The sequence below is a fragment of the Fistularia commersonii genome, chromosome 9 (assembly GCF_037954325.1).
Source record: "Fistularia commersonii isolate RoL2024-O1a breed Wild chromosome 9, RoL_Fcom_v1.0, whole genome shotgun sequence".
NCBI classification, from domain to species: domain Eukaryota; kingdom Metazoa; phylum Chordata; class Actinopteri; order Syngnathiformes; family Fistulariidae; genus Fistularia; species Fistularia commersonii.
The window spans coordinates 17,963,316-17,987,910 of record NC_141292.1 but is presented as its reverse complement, the minus strand read 5'-3'; the positions used below and the strand labels follow the sequence as shown (position 1 = coordinate 17,987,910).

The 24,595-nt window shown below is 43.0% G+C and overlaps 1 protein-coding gene across 4 annotated transcripts; it reads right to left on the bottom strand.

Moving 5' to 3' along the window:
* Positions 1-144: 144 nt before the first annotated feature.
* tpcn2 (two pore segment channel 2) lies at positions 145-24,500 on the bottom strand. Of its 4 annotated transcripts, none has more exons than XM_086152934.1 (25): positions 24,276-24,500; positions 22,338-22,390; positions 20,654-20,730; positions 20,290-20,467; positions 20,063-20,179; positions 19,454-19,560; positions 19,288-19,360; positions 18,467-18,566; positions 18,323-18,388; positions 13,631-13,695; positions 13,445-13,536; positions 12,844-12,925; positions 11,284-11,373; positions 11,037-11,156; positions 8,055-8,114; positions 7,852-7,980; positions 7,683-7,732; positions 7,501-7,600; positions 7,357-7,428; positions 5,983-6,056; positions 4,262-4,349; positions 3,978-4,060; positions 3,826-3,907; positions 1,421-1,512; positions 145-1,329 (listed from the first exon to the last, which is right to left on the bottom strand). In XM_086152934.1, exons 1-25 carry the CDS (start codon positions 24,376-24,378, stop codon positions 1,230-1,232), a joined length of 2,253 nt encoding a protein of 750 aa, XP_086009060.1. In that variant the 5' UTR covers positions 24,379-24,500; the 3' UTR covers positions 145-1,229. The 4 variants fall into 4 exon arrangements, 3 of the variants coding, with proteins under 3 accessions (XP_086009060.1, XP_086009061.1, XP_086009062.1); XM_086152935.1 differs by having other exon boundaries at positions 4,262-4,343; XR_015106631.1 differs by lacking the exon at positions 4,262-4,349.
* Between the last annotated feature and the right edge of the window lie 95 nt (positions 24,501-24,595).

Sequence of the window (24,595 nt, the reverse complement as noted above, 5' to 3'; positions counted from 1 at the left end):
TTAGTTGTATCTCCCTGAACTCCTGTCTGTTCTCTTTAGTCCTCTCAGTATCCCACTTCTTCTTTGTCTGTGTTCTTTGTGTGTGTGTGTGTGTGTGTGTGTGTCCTTCTGCCCCCTCTGCAGGAAACAAACCTGTCTTTTCACAGTAAAAGTTTTATTTACAAACACATTTCAGGAAGCAGTGTCACATGACCAGTTAGGCCCCTCCCATCTGTCAATAACCCCAGATTGATCACCGATCAGCAATCGGTTCCAGACAAAACACACCGAGCATCACTTTCTCAGAGATACTACAAGGAATACTGCAACTGTATTTGTACTACAGTTTGGCAGTATGAGTACTACAGTATATTGGTATTGTTGTATGTGAGTTGCAGTATTTGTACTGCAGTATCTGGACTACAGTACACGTACAGCAGTATGTGCATGTGTTCTGCAGAAGATGTACCACAGTATTTGTGGTGGAAAATGTGTACTACAGTATTTGTAGGGGAGTATTTGTATAATAATGTGTTTATTACCGTGTGTACAACAGTAAGTGTATTTCAGTGTGTATACTCTAGTATGCATACAATAGTATTGGTTTTACAGTAGGTGAACCACAGTGTGTACTCGTCTGTTTTACAGTAAATGCACTATTGTATGCATACTACAGTGTATGTTTTACAGTATGTGTACTCAAGTATGTATACTGCAGTGTTTGTACTACACTATGTATATTATAGTATGTGTGTAGGTGAATTGCAGTATGTGTTCTACAGTATATGTACTACAATATGTATATGGCAGTATGTGTACTACAATATGTATATGGCAGTATGTGTACTCCAGTATGTATATTGCAGTATGCATATAATAGTATGTGTTTTAGAGTGGGTGAACTGCAGTATGTGTGCTATAATATGTGTATTGCAGTATGTGTACTACAGTATGTGTGCAGCAGTATCTGTACTGCAGTATGAGTAGCATAGTATTGGTTTTTTAGGTTGTGTACAACAGTACTTGTAGTACAGTATGGCTACTATATCATGTGTATTGTAGTACTTGTACTGGGATCCCTGCCTTGCTCGTGTCGGGCGCTTTTGATCCAAATCAAAGGGGGGGGAGATCAAAGACTTCAAACGATCAAACTAATGTTTGTAGAAAAATAAAAGAGTCCATTGAAAATACTTGAATAAAAACATCAAACATTTGGTTCTTCTCCTCTTCTTCCTCCCTTCTTCTCCTCCTCAGGGAGTTGTAGTACCGTTGGTGTCCAGCAGGTGTAGATGTGGATGCTGGTGCAAACGACAAAGAAGCTCCTCCTCCGTCGGCTCCTGGATCTGCCCCCTGATTGGAGGATGACAAGAAGGTTAGGAACCTCAAGGGGAACCTCCTGGACGGTGCTGGTTCCTCGGAGGTTCTCCGTGGTTCCGCCCACCTGAAGATGAGCTGCACGGAGGTGTCGTAGCGGATCTTCTCCACATCGCTGATGGAGCAGCTGTGGCTCCGATCCCAGCGGTAGATGAAGTTCTGTTGGAGGAAACCCGGGAGAAAAAGTCAGAGGTTGCTATAGCGACGCCAGCCAGGCTAGCGTGTTAGCATCCCAGCGGCACACATGTGAGCTAACTGTGCTAATGGCTAGCAGGAACACAGCTGAGGGTTCCAGCAGCTTCTTGGTTCTGGTTCTCCAAGAGAAAGGGAGGGCAAGGGGAACGTCTGGGCTTCTCCAAAGAGAACATCTCTCGTTCTCCTGGGCCAGATAAGGACACTTTCAGGGGCCGATCTAGAAGACCATGTGGTTCTCCAAGGCCAGTCAAGAAGAACATCTGGGTTCTCCAAGCCCAATCAAGGAGAACAGCTTTGGTTTTTCAGGGACCAATCTAGAAGAGCGTGTGGTTCTCCTGAGGCCAGTGAAGTAGACCATGTGAGGTTCCCCAGGACCAGTGGGGGAGAACATCTGGGTTCTCCATGGCTAATCCTGAAGTACATCTGGGTTCTCCAATGTCAGTCAAGGAGAACATCTCTAGTTTTTTATGGGCCAATCTAGAAGAGCATCTTGGTTCTCCAGAGGTCAGTTAAGGAGAACATCTGGGTTCTCCGTGGCTAATCCAGAAGAACCTCTGGGTTCTCTTGGGCCAGTCAAGGAGAACATCTGGGTTCTCCAATGTCAGTCAAGGAGAACATCTCTAGTTTTTTAAGGGCCAATCTAGAAGAGCATCTTGGTTCTCCAGAGGTCAGTTAAGGAGAACATCTGGGTTCTCCGTGGCTAATCCAGAAGAACCTCTGGGTTCTCTTGGGCCAGTCAAGGAGAACATCTGGGTTCTCCAATGTCAGTCAAGGAGAACATCTCTAGTTTTTTAAGGGCCAATCTAGAAGAGCATCTTGGTTCTCCAGAGGTCAGTTAAGGAGAACATCTGGGTTCTCCGTGGCTAATCCAGAAGAACCTCTGGGTTCTCTTGGGCCAGTCAAGGAGAACATCTGGGTTCTCCAATGTCAGTCAAGGAGAACATCTCTAGTTTTTTAAGGGCCAATCTAGAAGAGCATCTTGGTTCTCCAGAGGTCAGTTAAGGAGAACATCTGGGTTCTCCGTGGCTAATCCAGAAGAACCTCTGGGTTCTCTTGGGCCAGTCAAGGAGAACATCTGGGTTCTCCAATGTCAGTCAAGGAGAACATCTCTAGTTTTTTAAGGGCCAATCTAGAAGAGCATCTTGGTTCTCCAGAGGTCAGTTAAGGAGAACATCTGGGTTCTCCGTGGCTAATCCAGAAGAACCTCTGGGTTCTCTTGGGCCAGTCAAGGAGAACATCTGGGTTCTCCAATGTCAGTCAAGGAGAACATCTCTAGTTTTTTAAGGGCCAATCTAGAAGAGCATCTTGGTTCTCCAGAGGTCAGTTAAGGAGAACATCTGGGTTCTCCGTGGCTAATCCAGAAGAACCTCTGGGTTCTCTTGGGCCAGTCAAGGAGAACATCTGGGTTCTCCAATGTCAGTCAAGGAGAACATCTCTAGTTTTTTAAGGGCCAATCTAGAAGAGCATCTTGGTTCTCCAGAGGTCAGTTAAGGAGAACATCTGGGTTCTCCGTGGCTAATCCAGAAGAACCTCTGGGTTCTCTTGGGCCAGTCAAGGAGAACATCTGGGTTCTCCAATGTCAGTCAAGGAGAACATCTCTAGTTTTTTAAGGGCCAATCTAGAAGAGCATCTTGGTTCTCCAGAGGTCAGTTAAGGAGAACATCTGGGTTCTCCGTGGCTAATCCAGAAGAACCTCTGGGTTCTCTTGGGCCAGTCAAGGAGAACATCTGGGTTCTCCAATGTCAGTCAAGGAGAACATCTCTAGTTTTTTAAGGGCCAATCTAGAAGAGCATCTTGGTTCTCCAGAGGTCAGTTAAGGAGAACATCTGGGTTCTCCGTGGCTAATCCAGAAGAACATCTGGGTTCTCTTGGGCCAGTCAAGGAGAACATCTGGGTTCTCCAATGTAAGTCAAGGAGAACATCTGAGTTCTCCATGGCTAATCCTGAAGTATATCTGGGTTCTCCAATGTCAGTCAAGGAGAACATCTCTAGTTTTTTATGGGCCAATCTAGAAGAACATTTTGGTTCCCCAGAGGTCAGTTAGGAAAACATCTTTGGTTTTCCAAGGGCCAATCTAGAAGAGCGCGTGGTTCTCCATAGGGCAGTCAAGAAGAACATGTGAGGTTCCCCAGGGCCAGTCAAGGAGAACATCTGGATTCTCCAGTATCAGTCAAGGAGAATGTGTTCCCATAGAACCAGCGGCAACAATGAGGGTGTTCGGCGGCGTCACGTGAACAGGACCAGCCAATCAGGACACAGCCGCGGTAGTCAGCTGACCTCCAAGATGAGCGCCACGAAGAGGTTGACCCACATGACGGACGAGGTGAACCACCAGCAGACGAAGAACAGCTTGGACCACCTGAGGACGACAAGACACCATCTTCAGCACCTTCATCATCTTCATCCTCCTCCAGGTCCAGATGTCTTACTCTGAGGAGTATCTGCTGTAGGCCTCCATGAAGGCCTGCCAGTTGTTGATGATCATGATGTTGTAGAGAAGAACGAGGGATGCCTAGGAGAGAGAGATGGATCAATAAAGATATGGATAGAGAGTGAGGGATGGAAAGAAAGACATGCAGATGGTTTCTTTCCGAGCTGCAGTAACAACGGTGACCACCGGGGGGCGCCAGCTCTCTGTGTGCTGAGAGGTCACGTGACCTGAGCGGGGGGTCATGTGACCTCGGCCAGAGGCCCCGCCCCCTCCATCACTCACGGCAAAGTCGTTAAAGTTGTTGGGCCAGTAGTCGAGCTGCTCGTAAGAACCGCACACCACGCTGGAGATGTTCTGCAGGCTGCTGTTACTGCACACACACACACACACACACACACACACACACACACACACACACACACACACACACACACATAGATATACACATATAAATAAACTCACACACACATACACACATAGATATACACATATAAATATACAAACATACATAGATAGACACATTTAATAAACACACACACACACACACACACACACACACACACACACACTCAGCAGTGACGCCCTGTACAAGCACCTCTATGCTGTGGTGTGGCAGGTTTTTATGTTTTATTGTACAACAATCCCTACTTATACACAAAATGTAATTATATACATGTACTTTTACTAAGACACTTTATAGCTTCACTGACACACTTTATAGTTTATTTTTATTTCTAATTCTGCCTTTTTCTTTTTATGATTTATTACTGTTATATTTTCTGTAACTCTGGCACAACAATTTCCTTCGGGATTAATAAAGTTGTTCTTATCTTATTTTAAATGACCATTTGCAATCATATACATGTACTTGTAGATACACATGTATATACATTACATGTGTATCTATTTCTTTTTATTTTTACTGTTCCTTTATTTTATTTTCATTTTTTTCTATTTTTATTCTTTATTTTTATATATTTTACATGTTTTGAATCTTCCCCAGTTGATGCAATTTCTCTCCTGGGGAATCAATAACGTATTCTGATTCTGATAAATTAATACACACACAAAAACACTGATATACAGGTATACATACACACACACACACACACGCACGCACGTAACTGATATACAGGTAAAAATACACACACACACACCGATAAATAGGTATAAATACACATGTGCGCAAACACACACACACACACATAAATACACATAAGCATACACATATAAACATACACAGACACACACACACGCACTGATATACAGGTATAAATCAACACACGCACACACACACACACACACACACACACATATAAATACACAAAAACATACACATAAACAAACATATAAATACACACACACACTGATATACAGGTATAAATACAGACACACACATACACACACACACACACACACACACAAATATATATATATACGCACACATAAATATATAAATACACACACACACAAATATTAATATACAAAAACACACACATATAAATACATAAATATACACACACACACACACGCAGACACATAAAAAAAAAACACATAGAAATGAATACACTTATGGTCGGGAAAAAACATATACTCAAACAAATAGACACACACATTTAGGAAAACACAGATATACACACACAGATTTAGTCAGACACACAGGGAAGAAAAGATACATAGAAACACAGAAATACACACAAAGATACAGACAGACACACACAGATATGAACACAAATACATAGAAACATTAACACACACATATACCTACACATAGAGAAACACACACACACACACACATGCGCAGAAACCATACAAACACACATGTATGCACACAAAAATATACATGCACACGCTCAAAAACACACACAGAAACACATGTGGGAACACATGGAATGATATACACACACACACATATGCGCACACACACACACATACACACATATAGTGACATAGTGAACGGAACCTTCACTGGTGTGTGAGAACCTCATTTTCTGTCCTCCTACCTGAAGTGCGGTGGCGGTGAGATGCTTCCTTCAAACAACCAGATCCCCAGCACAGCGAACACGTAGTACACCACCTGCGCACACACACACACACACACACACACACGGTCATCTCTTCTGAGCCAATCAGTAGAGGGTGGAGACACTAAGCCCCGCCTTCTCTGCCTGATTGGACGAGAAACGTGCAGAACAACTTAATAATTATGTTGTTACATTGATTACACTTCGATTACATTTACAATTAGATTGTAAATACATTGTAGTAACATAATTGCATTCCAATTACATTATAATTGCATTGTAGTAATATAATTGCGCTGGAATTACATTGTTGTAGCATCATAATCACTCTGTTATATTATAATTATAATAATATAACAGAAACATAATCACATTGGAATTATACTGTAGTAACATTTTGTAACTACATAATTTTACATTGCAGTATCATAATGACATTGTTGAAACATAATTACATTGCAACATTATAATTACATTATAATTGCACTGCAGTCACATTATTGATTATATTATTGTGGTAACATTATAATTACATGCTTGTAACATCATAACTAAATTTTAATTACATTTACATTGCATTGTTATAACATGGTAACACTAAAAATACATTGTAATTAATTGAAATTAATTACAAAAATCAATTAAATTATATATATATATATATATATATATATATATTAAATTATATAATAATATAACAGAAACATAATCACATTGGAATTATACTGTAGTAACATTTTGTAACTACATAATTTTACATTGCAGTATCATAATGACATTGTTGAAACATAATTACATTGCAACATTATAATTACATCATAATTGCACTGCAGTCCCATTATTGATTATATTATTGTGGTAACATTATAATTACATGCTTGTAACATCATAACTAAATTTTAATTACATTTACATTGCATTGTTATAACATGGTAACACTAAAAATACATTGTAATTAATTGAAATTAATTACAAAAATCAATTAAATTATATATATAATATATATATATATATATATTAAATTATATAATAATATAACAGAAACATAATCACATTGGAATTATACTGTAGTAACATTTTGTAACTACATAATTTTATAATGCAGTATCATAATGACATTGTTGAAACATAATTACATTGTTGAAACATAATTACATTGCAACATTATAATTACATTATAATTGCACTGCAGTCACATTATTGATTATATTATTGTGGTAACATTATAATTACATGCTTGTAACATCATAACTAAATTTTAATTACATTGTAATAACATGGTAACATTAAAAATACATTGTAATTAATTGAAATTAATTACAAAAATCAATTAAAACTCTGGTTCCGACTCACCACAAGGATCCCAGCGAAGGCTCTCAGGTTCTTCACCAGGTCCAGCAGCGTGGACGCCACCAGGGCCATGAGCTGAGGAGATGTGGCACCCAATCAATAATCAATACAAGGAAGAACGGCAGCCTCTGATTGGCCGGTCCTGACCTTGATGTTGGGGATTATACGCAGGAAGCGGAAGACGATCAGCATGTTGACAAATCGGACCATCTCCCACAGGGATATCACGCCTTTGGTGGAGGGTTCCCTGCATGCACACACACATTAGTGTGTGTGTGTGTGTGTGTGTGTGTGTGTGAGGGACGGAGCGGCGAACTGGTGGAACCTACCACTGGGAGAATGGGAGGCGGTACGTGGCATAGATGATGATCTGGAGAACCTGAGGAGCAGATGGACATCTCTACCCAGAACACCGTGTGTGTTGTTGAGTGTGTGTGTGTGTGTGTGTGTGTGTGTGTGTGTGTGTGTGTGTGTGTGTGTGTGTGTGTGTCCTCCCACCAGCAGGAGGACGGTGAGGAAACCATCGAAGATGTTGTTCCTGTACGACAGGTAGCTCCTCCAGCCTAAGGCGAAGATCTTCATCGTCATCTCCAGCAGGTAGTAGATGATGAAGCACAGGTTGATGATCTGGGGGAGGAAGGAGGTCAGTGTGTCCTGCTGGGGGCGCCATAAAAATACTACTAGGAGAATAGAAGCCACACCTCCATGTCGTGGTTGTCCCTCTCCTCAGTGGACTTCTCAGAGTTCAACACCAGGACCGTCTGAAACACAACGAGTGACCACAGGAAGTGGCAAGAGAAGGTAAACAAAGGTCACAACAGGAAGTGACCACAGGAAGTGGCAAGAAAAGGTAAACAAAGGTCACAACAGGAAGTGACCACAGGAAGTGGCAAGAGAAGGTAAACAGTAAACAAAGGAGATGATCACAAGAAGGAATAGCAGGAAGTGAACGAATGAGGTCACAACAGGAAGTGACCACAGGAAGTGGCAAGAAAAGGTAAACAAAGGTCACAACAGGAAGTGACCACAGGAAGTGGCAAGAGAAGGTAAACGGTAAACAAAGGAGATGACCACAAGAAGGAATAGCAGGAAGTGAACGAATGAGGTCACAACAGGAAGTGACCACAGGAAGTGGCAAGAAAAGGTAAACAAAGGTCACAACAGGAAGTGACCACAGGAAGTGGCAAGAGAAGGTAAACGGTAAACAAAGGGGGTGACCACAAGAAGGAATAGCAGGAAGTGAACGAATGAGGTCACAACAGGAAGTGACCACAGGAAGTGGCAAGAAAAGGTAAACAAAGGTCACAACAGGAAGTGACCACAGGAAGTGGCAAGAGAAGGTAAACGGTAAACAAAGGGGGTGACCACAAGAAGGAATAGCAGGAAGTGAACAAATGAGGTCACAACAGGAAGTGACCACAGGAAGTGGCAAGAAAAGGTAAACAAAGGTCACAACAGGAAGTGACCTCGGGAGTAAACACAGGAAGTCAACAAAGGAGGTAAGAAGAGGACGGAAGTGACACAAGGAAGTGAAAGTTTCTTAATGAACGATCTTGAATTATACAAAAAAATCTTTGAAACTTATGGAAAAATCCAAAAACCAAAAAAAATATAGGTTGATATCTGAGATTCCTTCTGAACCACCAAGTTAAATACATATTATATTCCCCTTGCAAATTTATTTATTTATTTATTTATTTGTATTTATTTATCTATTTACCTATTTATTTATTTATTTGTTTGTTAGTTAGTTTATTTATCTATCTGTTTACCTTTATTTTCTTTTTCTTCGAGCACCAAACATTTCTAACAAACCTTTAATACTGTTAACTTGTACAGTTAAATGATTATAAATAGAACGAATGTCCTTAAGTCCTCTGCTTCCTCATCCCCGGTTGATTCATTGACATTCAATTCCAACTTGCAAAGTTTGTTCGTACATATGTATATCTGTTTATACTATTTATGTTCTATAAAAAAAAAAGAGGAAGTGAAGGTTAACGCAGGGGGTCAAAACAGGGGGTACCAACAGGAAGTGACAAGAGAAGGTAAACAAAAGAGGTAAATACAGGAAGTGACTTCAGGTATTGGCAAGAAAAGGTAAACAAAGGAGGTCACAACAGGAAGTGACCTCAGGGGTAAACAGAGGATGTAAACAAAGGAGGTAAAGACAGGAAGTGACATGAGAAGGTAAACAATTATTGAGGAATTATTGAGGGTACGCTTTAATTTTGAAGATAACATTTGTAACTTTTGTGAAGACAACATTGAAACCACAGACCATATACTTTTCTCATGCGAAAAAGTACAGGGCTTTTGGGCAAAAACTCAAAAACAGATTAAAAGTTCCATCGTCACCAGTTTCCTTCTCAAGAGATGATATAACATTTGGTTCACTTTTAAGCAACAAACAAGGAACTCTGAGTCAATGTTATTTTAGACCTGGCCAAGTTCTTCATACACAAAAACAGAATGCAAAAGTGTTCCCCGAATTTTATGTTCTTTATAAACAATTTTGAATCATATAAAAAAATCCTTAAAACGTATGGAAAAATCCAAAACCAAATATATACAGTTTGATGTCTGAGATTCCTTGTGAACAACCAAGTTAATACATGTTATATTCCCCTTGCAATTTATTTATTCATTTTTATCTATTTTTCTATTTATTTTTTTTCTTTTAATTTCTTTTTCTTCTAGCATTAAACATTTCTCACAAACCTTTGATACTGTTAAGTCGTACAGTTAAGTGATTGCATACAGAACGAATGTCCTTATGAAAAAAAGAAAAAAAAAAGGATGTAACAACAGGAAGTGACCACAGGCGGTGACAGGAGAAGGTTAACGCAGGAAGTCAAAACAGGAAGTGACCTCAGGAGTACACAGAGGATGTAAACAAAGGAGGTAAAGACAGGAAGTGACCGCAGGAAGTGACATGAGAAGGTAAACAAAGGAGGTAAATATAGGAAGTGACTTCAGGTATTGGCAAGAAAAGGTAAACAAAGGAGGTCACAACAGGAAGTGACCTCAGGAGTAAACAGGAAGTCACCAAAAGAGGTACCAACAGGAAGTGACAAGAGAAGGTAAACAAAGGAGGTAAATACAGGAAGTGACTTCAGGTATTGGCAAGAAAAGGTAAACAAAGGAGGTCACAACAGGAAATGACCTCAGGAGTAAACAGGAAGTCACCAAAAGAGGTACCAACAGGAAGTGACAAGAGAAGGTAAACAAAGGAGGTCACAACAGGAAGTGCCTCAGGAGTAAACAGGAAGTCACCAAAAGAGGTACCAACAGGAAGTGACAAGAGAAGGTAAACAGAGCAGGTCTCAACAGCATATGACTTCAAGAGTAAATGCTGGAAATACACAGAGGAGGTAAAGTCAGGAAGTGACCACCTTAAGTGACCACACAGGAAGTAAACAAAGGAGGAAAAAGCAGGAAGAAGTGGCACTAGAAGGAAAACACAGGAAGTGACGGCAGGAAGTAGTAAAGGGACACAACAGGAGGTGCAAGACCATTTGTAGGCAATCTGTAGTCCAAGTAGCTCCCACCAGTATGGAAGCCCATTGGCAAAAAAGCAACGGCGGATCAGGTGAGTGCACGTGCACACTATGCTTGCATGCATGTGTATGTATGCATGAGTGTGTGTGTGTGTGTGTGTGTGTGTGTGCGGCGAAACTCACCCATATACACACAACGTTAGCCAGGGCCATCACGTTCCCCACGATGGTGAGGTAGTAGTGGCTGAAGATCAGCTGGAGCTTCTGGAGGATGGGGGAACTGTACTGGGGCGGGGGCGGGTGCTGACACACACACACACACACACACACACACACACACACACACACACACACACACACAACACACACACGTATTCATATATACGTATATATACTTCAGCTAAAATGTATGGGACAGGGTTTGCTCCACCTCTTTGATCAGGTCCTTGTCCAACTCGTCAAAGATCTTGCTGAACTGCTGGTGGTTCAAGAAGCCCACGTCCTGGTGAAGCTGCGCCTCCTGGTGGACGGGAGGACACGTGCACGCCGGCCATATTGATCGGAGGAGAACAATAAGTGATCGGGTGTGCGGGTGTGATTTCAGCTCAACGCCGTTAGCGTTAGCAACTTCAGCACGTGTTGCTAATACCACGGTCGCCATGGATACCGATTGTCGTTGTTTTTCCCAACGTGACTCCGACATCTTTCCTACGGTAATTTACGTCTTTCTAACGTTAATCCGACTTCTTTCTGACCTTAATCTCATAATTTTTTGTCATGAACCCGATTCGATATAAATCCATGTTTACATCTGATGTAATCTGATATGATTCTGACATTAATCTGTCTTTTCTGATGTAATTTGATGTGATTTTGACATCTTTTCAAAGTTAATTTGCAACTTTCTGAAAATTCAACGAGATCATTAATCTGACATCTGACGTTAATCTGTCTTTTTGATTTTAATCCACTTTCTTTCTGATGTTAATAATCTGTCTGACATAATCCCGACATCTTTCCGATATGAATCTATGTTTATTACCGTTGAAATTGGACATGATTCTGATACTTTCAAACATTAATTTACATCTTCCTGACATTCAACTGCGTCTTTTTGACATAATCCGACATCTTTCCGACGTTAATCCAACAACCATCTGACATAATCCCAATGTCTTTCCAATATAAATCTAGATTTATTACTAACGTAATCTGACATGATTCCAACATCTTTCCGATGTTAATCTTCGTCTTTCCGACATAATCCGATATCTTTCCGACGTTAATCCAACAACCATCTGACATAATCCGATATCTTTCCGACGTTAGTCCAACAACCATCTGACATAATCCCAATGTCTTTCCAATATAAATCTAGATTTATCACTTACATAATCTGACATGATTCCAACATCTTTCCGATGCTAATCTTCGTCTTTCCGACATAATCCGACATCTGTCTGACATAATCCGATGTAATCTGACAATTTCCGATGTCTAATCTCAATCTCTCTGATGTCAATCCCATATTTTTCCTACATGAATCCGACGTCTTTCATTAATCTACGTCTTTTTGAGGTTAATCTGAAATATTTCTGACATAATCCCAACATCTTTCTGACACAAATCTACATTCATTACTGATTCCTTATCTTTCTAACGTAATCTGACATCTTTCCGACCTGAATCTACATGTTTTGGGATTTAATTCGACATGATTCCGATGTCGTTCCGATGTTAATCTGCGTCTTTCTGGTGCTAATCCACAAACAGCGGCCTCAGGGGGATTATTGATCAGCGGAGATCGCCAACCATGACTGAATAATTATCGATCGAGCCCATTTGTGATTTTGATTCAACTTTAAGTGTGTGGTGAATGACACGACGGTTGCCATGGTTACAGATAGGAGACCAGGGCGCTATCTGACCCCCTGATCGGCTTTGGTTATTGATCCCCAACTTGCGGTTGTGATTGACAGCTGCCCCTCACCCTGACAATGGCGGTCCTGTAGTAGGTCTTCATCTGGACCAGAGACATCACCTGCAGGACTGCGTCCAGGCACACACGCTTCCTGACACACACACACACACACACACACACACACACACACACACACACACACACACACAGATGCACAGTGAGTCCACTGATCTCCAAAACTAGTTTGTTTGCCATATTGTTTTGTTGCATGTGTGTGTGTGTGTGTGTGTGTGTGTGTGTGTGTGTGTGTGTGTAGGACTGCATCCAGGCACACACGCTTCCTGACACACACCACACACACACACACACACACACACACACACACAGAAGCACAGTGAGTCTACTGATCTCCAAAACTAGTTAGCCATATTGTTTTGTTGCATGTGTGTGTGTGTGTGTGTGTGTGTGTGTGTGTGTGTGTGTGTGTGTGTGTGTGTGTGTGTGTGTGTGTGTGCAGGACTGCATCCAGGCACACACGCTTCCTGACACACACACACACACACACACAGATGCACAGTGAGTCCACTGATCTCCAAAACTAGTTTGTTAGCCATATTGTTTTGTTGCATGTGTGTGTGTGTGTGTGTGTGTGTGTGTGTGTGTGTGTTACTCTGCTGTCTCCTCGGCCCCCTGGCAGCTCAGGACCTGGAAGGCGGCCCTGATCCCCAGCCTCCTCCGGATGATGGACGTCTGGACGGCCATCTGGAACGGAGACGGTGGGATCCAATCACTGATCGGTGACTGGCCTATCAGGCCGATCAATCATCGGTTGCTACGGCGACGGCTGTGAACTCACCAGCAGGTAGCCGCGGAACTGGTTGAAGATGATGGCGGTGAGAAGGTTCATCAGGCAGTAGGTTCCTATGGTAACCACAGTGAGTCATGTGATGGTGAATGGATATATGTTTATATATGATGAATGAGTGAATGCTTAGATTTGTTGCTTTAATGTTGAATGTTGCTTTAATGTTGCTTTAATGTTGCTTTAATGTTGCTTTATGATGGGAATGAAAGGATGAATGGTTGTATGTTTCTATATGATAAATGACTGAATGATTGTGTGTCTATATATGAGTGAATGAGATTTTTTGTTTCTATATGTTGAATGGGTGAATGTTTTTATGGCTCTATATGATGTGAATGAGAGGGTGAATTTCTAAACGTGATGAATGAAATAGAGGGTGAAGGGTTTATGTTTCTATATGATGAAAGAACGGTCCGTGGGCCACATATGGCCTAATTTGATTTTAAGGGGGCCGGACCAGAAAATCATTACCTAGAAGTAACACTAAGTCCAAATTTTTCCTCTGTTTTAGTGTAAAGGAGGTAAACAGGTAAATAATAAAAATCTTTATATGTCATGAACTGTTTGATTAAAAAAAAAAAAAAAAAAAAAAGACGAGATTTAATATTATAAATGAAAATTAAAAGAGAATTGATGAAAGTGTAAAATTATGCCCTAAAAATATTGTTAAGTTAAAAGAGAAAATTTGCCACTACAATTTATTAGAAAATGGATTGGTAGCATATATAAGAGGAGGTATGATAATGCAGCGTCAGGCCAGCGTCTCCCTGAGCTGGTCCCAAGCTGGATAGATGCAGAAGGTTGCATCAGGAAGGGCATCTGGCGTAAAACTTTTGCCAAAACCAAACATGCAAATAGACCATAATAACCAGATCATACCAGATCGGTCGAGGACTGGGTTAACAACAACCGCCATCGGTAACGATGACCTACGGGGTAAGAGTAGATATTGGGCATCTGTGGGTCAGAGAAGAAGAGGAGGAGGGCGTCTTCGGAAGCAGAGAGAGAGGGGGAAAGGAAAGAGTCTGGGACTGAGAGAAGGGACTTTGAATGTTGGGACTATGACAGGAAAAGGTAGAGTTGGTCGACGTGATGCAGAGAAGGAAGGTGGATATACTGTGTGTCCAGGAGACCAGGTGGAAAGGTAGTAAGGCTAGAAGCTTAGGAGCAGCTTTAAGTTGTACTATTATGGTACTGACAAGAAGAGAAATGGAGTAGGAGTTATCTTGAAGGAGGAGTTTGTTAGGAGCGTCCTAGAGGTGAAAAGAATGTCAGATAGACTTATGAGTCTGAAACTGGAAATTGAAGGCGTGATGCTCAATGTTGTTAGTGGCTATGACCCGCAGGTGGGATGTGAATCTGAAGGGAAGGAGAAGTTCTGGAGTGAGTTAGAGATGCAGAATATCCCCAGAAATGAGAGAGTGGTAATTGGTTCAGACTTCACTGGACATGTTAGTGAAGGCAATATCACTAAATATAAAAAGGACGGAAATGGCTGGGTCAGGGTTAGGGTCATCCAGATAATTGGACAACAACAGCTAGTGTTATCAGGGAGACAGGTAGAAGAGTACTTGGTGTGTCATCTGGAAGGAAAGTAGATAAGGAGACTTGGTGGTAGAATGAGAAAGTGCAGGAGTGTATACAGAGAAAGTGGTTGACAAAGAAGAAGTGGGATACTGAGAGGACTGAAGAGAACAGACAGGAGTTCAGGGAGATGCGGTGAAAGGTAAAGATAGAGGTAGCAAAGGCAAAACAAAGGGCGTACGATGACCTGTATGCTCAGTTGAATAGTAAGGAGGGTGGGAAGGAGCAATACAGGTTGGCAAAACAGAGAGATAATGATGGAAAGGATGTACAACAGGTCCGGGTGATTAAGGACAGAGAGGGAAATGTATTGACAGATGCTAGAAGAGTGATGGGAAGATGGAAAGAGTACTTTGAAGAGCTCATGAATGTGGAAAATGAAAGAGAGGCAAGGGTAGAAGAGGTGATTATTGTAGACCACAAAGTAACACAAATTAGTGAAAGTGAAGTGAGGAAGGCATTGAAGAGGATGAAGAGTGGAAAAGCAGTTGGTCCTGATGATATACCTGTGGAGGTGTGGAAGTGTCTAGGAGAGGCAGCGGTAGATTTCCTGACTAGATTATTCAACAGGATCTTAGAGAGTGAGAAGATGCCTGAAGAATGGAGACAAAGTGTGATGGTGCCTATTTTTAAGAATAAAGGGGATGTGAAGAATTGTGGCAACTACAGAGGGATAAAGTTGATGAGCCATACAATGAAGTTATGGGAAAGAGTAGTGGAAACTAGACTGAGCGCAGAAGTCAGCATTTGTGAACAGCAGTATGGCTTCATGCCTAGGAAGAGTACTACAAATGCAGTATTTGCATTGAGAATGCTAATAGAGAAGTACAGAGAAGGCAAGAGGGAGCTGCAATGTGTTTTAAACTGGTGCAGGACATGTATGCTAGCTGTGAGACAGTGGTACGGTGTGCTGTAGGGGTAACAGAGAAGTTCAAGGTGGAGGTGGGACTCCATCAGGGATCAGTTCTGACCCCCTTCTTGTTCGCAATGGTGATGGACAGGCTGACAGATGAGCTGAGAAAGGAATCCCCATGGACCATGATGTTTGCAGATGACATTGTAATCTGTAGTGAGAGCAGAAAACAGGTAGAGGAAAATCTAGAGAGGTGGAGGTATGCTCTGGAAAGGAGAGGAATGAAAGTTAGTCGCAGCAAGACAGAGTATATGTGTGTGAATGAGAGGAACTCGGGTGGAGCGGTGAGGCTACAGGGAGTGGAGATCAAGAAGCTGGAGGATTTCAGGTACTTGGGGTCAACCGTCCAGAGCAACGGAGAGTGTGGAAAAGAGGTGAAGAGACGGGTCCAAGCAGGTTGGAATGGGTGGAGAAAAGTGTCAGGGGTACTATGTGATAGAAGACTTTCAGCCAGGATGAAAGGAAAGGTGTACAAGACAGTGGTGAGACCAGCGATGATGTTTGGACTAGAAACTGTTCCAATGACCAAAAGACAGCAGGCAGAACTAGCGGTTGCAGAGATGAAGATGTTGAGGTTCTCTTTGGGAGTGACCAGGATGGAGAGGATCAGGAATGAGTCTATCAGAGGAACAGCACATGTTAGATGTTTTGGAGAGAAGGTCAGAGAAGCCAGGCTGAGATGGTTGGGTCATGGACAGAGGAGGGATAGTGAATATATTGGTAGATGGATTCTGGAATTGGAGCTGCCAGGGAGGAGGTCTCGAGGAAGACCAAAGAGAAGATTTATGGACGTAGTGAGAGAGGATATGAAGGTAGCTGGTGTGAGAGAGGAGGATCCAGAGAATAGGGTTAGATGGAGAGAGTTGATTCACTGTGGCGACACCTGAAGGGAAAAGACGAAAGAAGAAGAACATAATGTATAATGTTTACAAGGCTATTCTGGTTATTGAATCAATCTTTTTTAATTCTGCTGTTTTTTTTTGCTATTGTTTGATGAATGTTTGTTGTCTCTGTATGATGGAGTGAATTTTTTTTATGGGTCTATAGCAGTGGTCCCCAACCCCCGGGCCGCGGACCGGTACCGGTCCGTGGATCAACTGGTACCGGGCCTCACAAGAAATAATCAATTTTTAACATTGGATTTATTATCTGAGTCTGAACAATTTTTATTATGAAAACTGACCAGAATCTCAGTTACATCTCGGTCACTTGCGCGCCAAAAATGTAACCCACAAGCTAGCAAAATTGCACCGGCTACCAGTAGCTGCCAGGATCAAGCATAAGGTCCTGACCCTGGCATTCAAAACCACCTCAGGAACAGGTCCAGCATATCTGAACCAAATGATAAGACCTTATGTTCCCGGCAGAGAGCTGCGTTCCTCTAATACAAACCTACTAGCAGTACCTTCTGCTCGCTCTAAGCGATCTCAGGCAAAACCGTTCTCAGTTCTACTACCTCAGTGGTGGAACAAACTTCCGGAAGCAACAAGACTAGCATCATCTCTCTCAACCTTCAAGAAACAGGTAAAAACGTTTCTCTTTCAGGACTTTTTACTGCGCTGATGCCCCAGATCAGGTTAGGCAGCAAGTTAGGCTATGCAGTGTATGTATGTTTGTGTGTCTCTGTCCCCAAAAAAAAAAAAAAAAAAAAAAAAAAACCCTCACTAACCCAAGCTTACTGTTCTGTATATTTCCTGTGCATCTTGTATTTGCAAGTGTATTTGCAGTCCTTATGTCCTCTATTGTAAGTCGCTTTGGATAAAAGCGTCTGCCAAATGCAATGTAATGTAATGTAATGTAAAAAATGAGTAAGAAAAACAGACGGAAAGTATCTTTCGAAAGGGAAAAGGTGAATCCACACAGCGGATTCATGTTTATTATTTAGTCGCAATGTAAAATTCTGAATCGTTGACCAATCCACGGTGATAAAAATGTTGGGGACCATCGCTCCATCGGATGAAAAGGAGAATATTCTCTATTTGATGAATGAGTGAATGAATAGTTGAATGCTTATGTATGGTGTGTGAATTAATGAATGAGTCCAGAAGCTGACTAAGAATCTAAAGTATCTTCCCAGCAAATTAGCTAGAAATGGCTTGCTTGTTTGCTAAGATATGAGTCACCATTGGCAGTTGGGGCAGGAAGTGACTCATGTAACAGGAAGTCGGACCGGCGACGCCACTCACCGATGACAGTGAAGGCGATGAAGAAGAAGACGTAGCCCCGGTTGAGGCTGTAGGCGGGGATCATCACTGCGGCGGCAGAGCGGAGGCTTGGGGTTAGCGGTTAGCATGTTGGCGGGCTAACGTTAGCATGGTAGCGGGTCTCACCATCGGGGTTGTTGGCGGTGGTCAGAAGCACCAGCAGGGATGTCAGTGATGTCGGCAGGTTACGGAAGTACAGCTTCCACTCGCCGTTCTTCTCCGGATCCTGAAGGGCAGGAAGCAGAAATGTATCTTCAAAATAAAAACCTCCACACGAGGTTGACTTTTTTTTCAAAATCAATCAATAAAAATAGAATGATTTCAAGTTTTCAAAATAAAGTAAACAGGTGACAAGATTTCAAAACAAAGGCTTTTGGAAAGCTTTTTGGGCTTAACCTCGAGGGTCAGCTGTCAATCATCCAACGCTCCACCTGCAGACAATTTAGAGTCTTCAATGAACCCATTGGACCAACAATGGAGAACCTGGAGAACCAAAGCACGAGAACACGGAGAGAACCAAGAAAGGAGAACGTGGGAAGAACCGAGCTTAGAGAACATGGACAGAACAGTGACCCAACAGGGAAGGAGAACATGGTGAGAACCCACCTATGAAAATACGAAGGAGAAGATGCGAGAACCCAGGCAGGAGAACCTGGAGAGAACCAGGGAAGGAGAACATGGTGAAAATCCAGGTCGGAGAACATCGGGAGAACTTTCATTGGAGAACACGGAGGGGAAAAAGGAGAGTTTCCAAGAAGGTGAGAACTCAGGCAGGAGAATATGGGGAGAACCAAGCTAAGACAACATAAAGAAAACCAAGGAAAGGGAACATGGTGAGAACCCAGGCAGGAGAACCTGACAGATCCCTCCAGGAAAAGGAGTGGGACCTGTCTCCTAAAGGGCTGGGGAACCTGAGGAACCTGAGGAACCCGAGGAACGGGGCTCACCTGGGTTTTGGGGAACAGCAACATGCCGATCATGGTGAAGAGGCAGAGGTGGAGCGCCAGCAGTAGGATGACGCTGAGGGAATGTCAACAGAACCATGGAGAACCATCGTATGACTACGTAAATGACTCTGCAACGACTTGGGAACCATGGCAAGGTTCTCCTCACCTGGCAATCTCCGGCAGAGTTCTCTTGATGCACTTGAGCGTCTTCTTCATTAGGGAGGAGTTCTGGAGCAGGAAGAATGGCCTCAGGAGGCGCCGCACCCTTAGCCTCTGGGAACACAGAGGGGGAACTGGACTTGTACCATCTCAAATTCGGTTCAGCGCCGTTGCTGTGACAACCGGGCGCCAAATTCACGTATGATTATCAGGACTCGGGATGAAGGTTTCCTGGGTTTCCATTCTAGGTCGCTAAGCTCCAGGCAAACGGACACGTCTCTACACAAACAACACGCCGCTGTACTAAAACCTCCACAACGATCGCAACCTCCCCGATTTATCGGGTCGACAGCGATCGGAATTTTCCCGACAGGTCGGCCATCTATAGTCCAACCGTTTGCCCTCTTATTCCGACTGAACGAACATACTGACTGCTTCTGGAATGCAAGAGGAAGATGGAGAACCTGGAGAGAACCCTGGCCAGAGACCAACTCTGTTGTACCGGAAGCTGTATTGTTGCAATGAGCACAGAATGCTAACACGGATGCTAACCATTGACCTCACGGCTAATAGCGCAAGGTTCTAGAATTTGGGAACAAGGAGAACGTGGACCGACCTCGTCGCAGAACATGCTCATGGACAGCACCCAGTCGATGATGGACGCCGCAATCACCACGGTGTACCCTATGAGCCACTTGCTATTCCTGAACTCCTCCCAGCCAATCAGGTAGCTCTGAGGAGGAAGCGGAAGTTGGGAATGGGCGGGGCCTCAATGGAGCAAACGGGAAACAGGAAACGGGGAAACGGGAAACTCAACCACGATGCTCGGGGAGTGACGCCCACCTTCACTGCAAGGTCCAGGGCAAAAAGGAGCAGGCAGAACATCTCGATGCTCTCGGTGAGGCCGCACGGGGGTTCCCAGTGTGGCGGGCGGAAGCGGGGGTCAGAGGTCACTGACAGCGAGGAGGGACGCTCCACGAACGCCAGCAGCAGGACAACGGCGATGGCCAGGCCGAGAAGCCTGGAGAACGTGAAGAAGAACCGTGACGGAGAACGCGGAATTGGCAAAAGCACAGTCAGGTGACCAGGCACCAGCCAATCGCGAGGCGAGGTCAAGTTTGGTCCCGCTGACGTGGATTAGTGATGGTGTCACCTCGGCAACCCATGGACCAATCAGGGAGCAGGGGGTGAGGGGTGTGGAACGTACCACTGGCAGATTCTGGAGTAATACCATCTGTACAGGTGGAGGGAGCCAGAGTCCACACGGTGGTTGATGGAGCGATACTGCAGGGAGAACACACACACACACACACACACACACACACCCATATTCATATACATACACACACACATATGTACACACATATCATATTTATATAAACACATATATACACACACACAAACACACACACACACATATTCATATACATACACACACACATATGTACACACATATCATATTTATATAAACGCATATATACACACACACAAACACACACACACACATATTCATATACATACACACACACATATGTACACACACATCATATTTATATAGACACATATATACACACACACAAACACACACACACGCATATTCATATACATACACACACATATGTACACACACATCATATTTATATAAACGCATATATACACACACACAAACACACACACACACATATTCATATACATACACACACATATGTACACACACATCATATTTATATAAACGCATATATACACACACACAAACACATATTCATATACATACACACACACATATGTACACACACATCATATTTATATAAACACATATACATACATACACACACACACACACAAACGCACACACACACACACACATACACCCACACACACACACAAATACAAACACATACACACAACCAAACATACAGACATACATGCACGCATTCTTATATGAACACACACATCATATTTATATAAACGCATATACACACACACACACACACACACACACACACACACACACACAAACACACACATACACCCACACACACACACAAAAATACAAACACATACACACAACCAAACATACAGATATACATACACGCATTCTTACATGAACACACACATCATATTTATATAAACACATATATACACACACACACACACACACACACACACACACAAAAATACAAACACATACACACAACCAAACATACAGACATACATACACGCATTCTTACATGAACACACACATCATATTTATATAAACGCATATATACACACACACACACACACACACACACACACACACACACACACATACATACACCCACACACACACACAAATACAAACACATACACACAACCAAACATACAGACATACATGCACGCATTCTTATATGAACACACACATACAGAAACATACAGATATGCACGCACACACACACACACATAAAGATATACGCACACACATAGAAACAGATACACACAGACAGACACACACATACATACAGAAACATACAGATACACACGGATACACACACATTGACACGCACAGGCAGACACACACATACAACGGCATGCACACACACATACACACAGATACACACACAGAAAAACTGTCACGTACACTCAGAAACATTTTGATGTACATACACACGCACGCACACAAAAAAAGCACATACACACATATAGTATATTACACAAACACACACATGCATGCATACACGAAAACATTTTGACACACACGCACAAACCAAAATGACAGTTAACTGATCCCCTGCCATCGGCATTTGAAGCAGCTGTTTCATCACACACAAACACACACTCACTCACACACACACACACACTCACACACACACTTACACACTTAGAAACGTACACACACTTGAGTCACTGACCTGCACGGCGTCCTCGATGAAGACGACGGCCTGCTGGATGGAGAGCTGGACATCTGAGGGAGAAGAGAGAAGCACCATCACACACACACACTCACACACACACACACACACACACACACACGCATATACGTACAGTACATACTTCCTCTGACACACACACAGTGTTGTCTGAGGAGCTGGTTGGTTCAGGGGGAAGGAGGTGTGTTTGTGTGTTTGGCGCCGCGTCGTCACCGTCTGTGCTTAGTTTCTGAAGGTGTGTGTATGCGCGGTGACAGACGGTATCCCACGACACGCGTGTCCAGAAACACGCAAGTGAAAGACTGTCAGAAGAAAATGGTGTATTTTTGATTGTAAAAACACCTAATTTTTTGATCATTTTTATTTTAATTTTTTGTCAGCTGGTTCAACATACATACAAACACACACGCTAGTACACACACAAACACATACTAAGACCGTACATACACACACACACATACCAACATACACATATACACACTCATACACAAAACACCAACATTCACCGACACAAACGCAGATACACACACACACATTGACAACACTAATAAACACACTAATTCTGAAAAAACACACTGACACTCACACACAAATTGATACAGACACATGCAAAACACTAAAACACACTCATACACACACACACACACACACGCTGATACACATCTTGTACTCTGCAGAGTATAGACACACACACACACACACGCTGATACACATCTTGTACTCTGCAGAGTATAGACACACACACACACACACACACACACACACACGCTGATACACATCTTGTACTCTGCAGAGTATAGACACACACACACACACACACACACACACACACACACGCTGGTACACATCTTGTACTCTGCAGAGTATAGACACACACACACACACACACACGCTGATACACATCTTGTACTCTGCAGAGTATAGACACACACACACACACACACACACACACACACACACACACACACATGCTGATACACATCTTGTACTCTGCAGAGTATAGACACACACACACACACACACACACACACACACACACACACACGCTGGTACACATCTTGTACTCTGCAGAGTATAGACACACACACACACACACACACACACACACACACACACGCTGGTACACATCTTGTACTCTGCAGAGTATAGACACACACACACACACACACACACACACACACACGCTGATACACATCTTGTACTCTGCAGAGTATAGACACACACACACACACACACACACACACACACACACACACACACACACGCTGATACACATCTTGTACTCTGCAGAGTATAGACACACACACACACACACACACACACACACACACACACACTCACCAAAAGGAACCCACCGCCACACTCACACCCGTCCGTTCTTGCTCTCGGCCAATCAGGAGGCGGCGAAGCTTCCCGGAAACACCGGAGCGCCACGGCAAGAATTTGTCGAGTGTGTGTGTCGTCACGCAAAGGAGTGTGATATATATATATATATATATTATGGTGTAGTGTTGTATACCTCTATATCGATAAAAATATATATAAATAAAAAATAAACATAACAATCTATAATAAAATTATTTTCCGTTTTTATTTCCGGGATGTACATGATTCTCAATCAATTGATAAAATAAATATTTTCAGCTATCATAAAAAAGTGATCATAATAATAACAATAATGATAATAATGTAATAATGATATCATTGATAATAATAATAATATATGATTATTGTTAATATTTTGCGTTTCCTGCTGTGCGCGCGAGAGCCGGCGCACTGAGATCAGCTGATCGTGACGTCAAAACCGGTTGATTTTAAAACGTGCGACGAGACTTTATTGTTTGTTTATGTTTATGTTAATGGTTATAAGGTTCAATAATCAATAAAGTATCGATCCCCCCCCCCCCTCACCACCCTCACCTGCGTCCCCGGGCACAAGGCGCGCGACCCGCTGCGGGCTCGTGGCGCCGTACCCCGCCGGGGCCGCGCTCGCGCCGCCGTCCAGCAGCCGCTGCGTGTCCATCCGCGGCCGGAAGTCGCGTGCGGGAGTCGGTGGCGCGCGAGCGCGCGGGTCCGGTCCGGTACGATCTGATTCGGCTCGCTCGCGAGGACCCCAGGAAAGGCGGCGCGCGCGCGCACGAGGTGTTTTGCTTTGAGGAAGTGCCCGAGGCCACGCCCTCTCCGTCAGTGACCACGCCCACCTGCTCCTCGTGGGAGACCTCCTTACGCGTGATGCGCAG

What these genes read in the sequence shown, in the direction of transcription:
- tpcn2 (XM_086152934.1), bottom strand. Translation starts at nt 24,378, where the DNA reads ATGGACACGCAGCGGCTGCTGGACGGCGGCGCGAGCGCGGCCCCGGCG. An exon ending in CCTTGTGCCCGGGGACGCAG is followed by an intron (nt 22,391 to 24,275) that starts GTGAGGGTGGTG and finishes CTTCTCCCTCAG; the next exon opens with ATGTCCAGCTCTCCATCCAG. An exon ending in TCCGTGCAGCTCATCTTCAG is followed by an intron (nt 1,330 to 1,420) that starts GTGGGCGGAACC and finishes TCCTCCAATCAG; the next exon opens with GGGGCAGATCCAGGAGCCGA.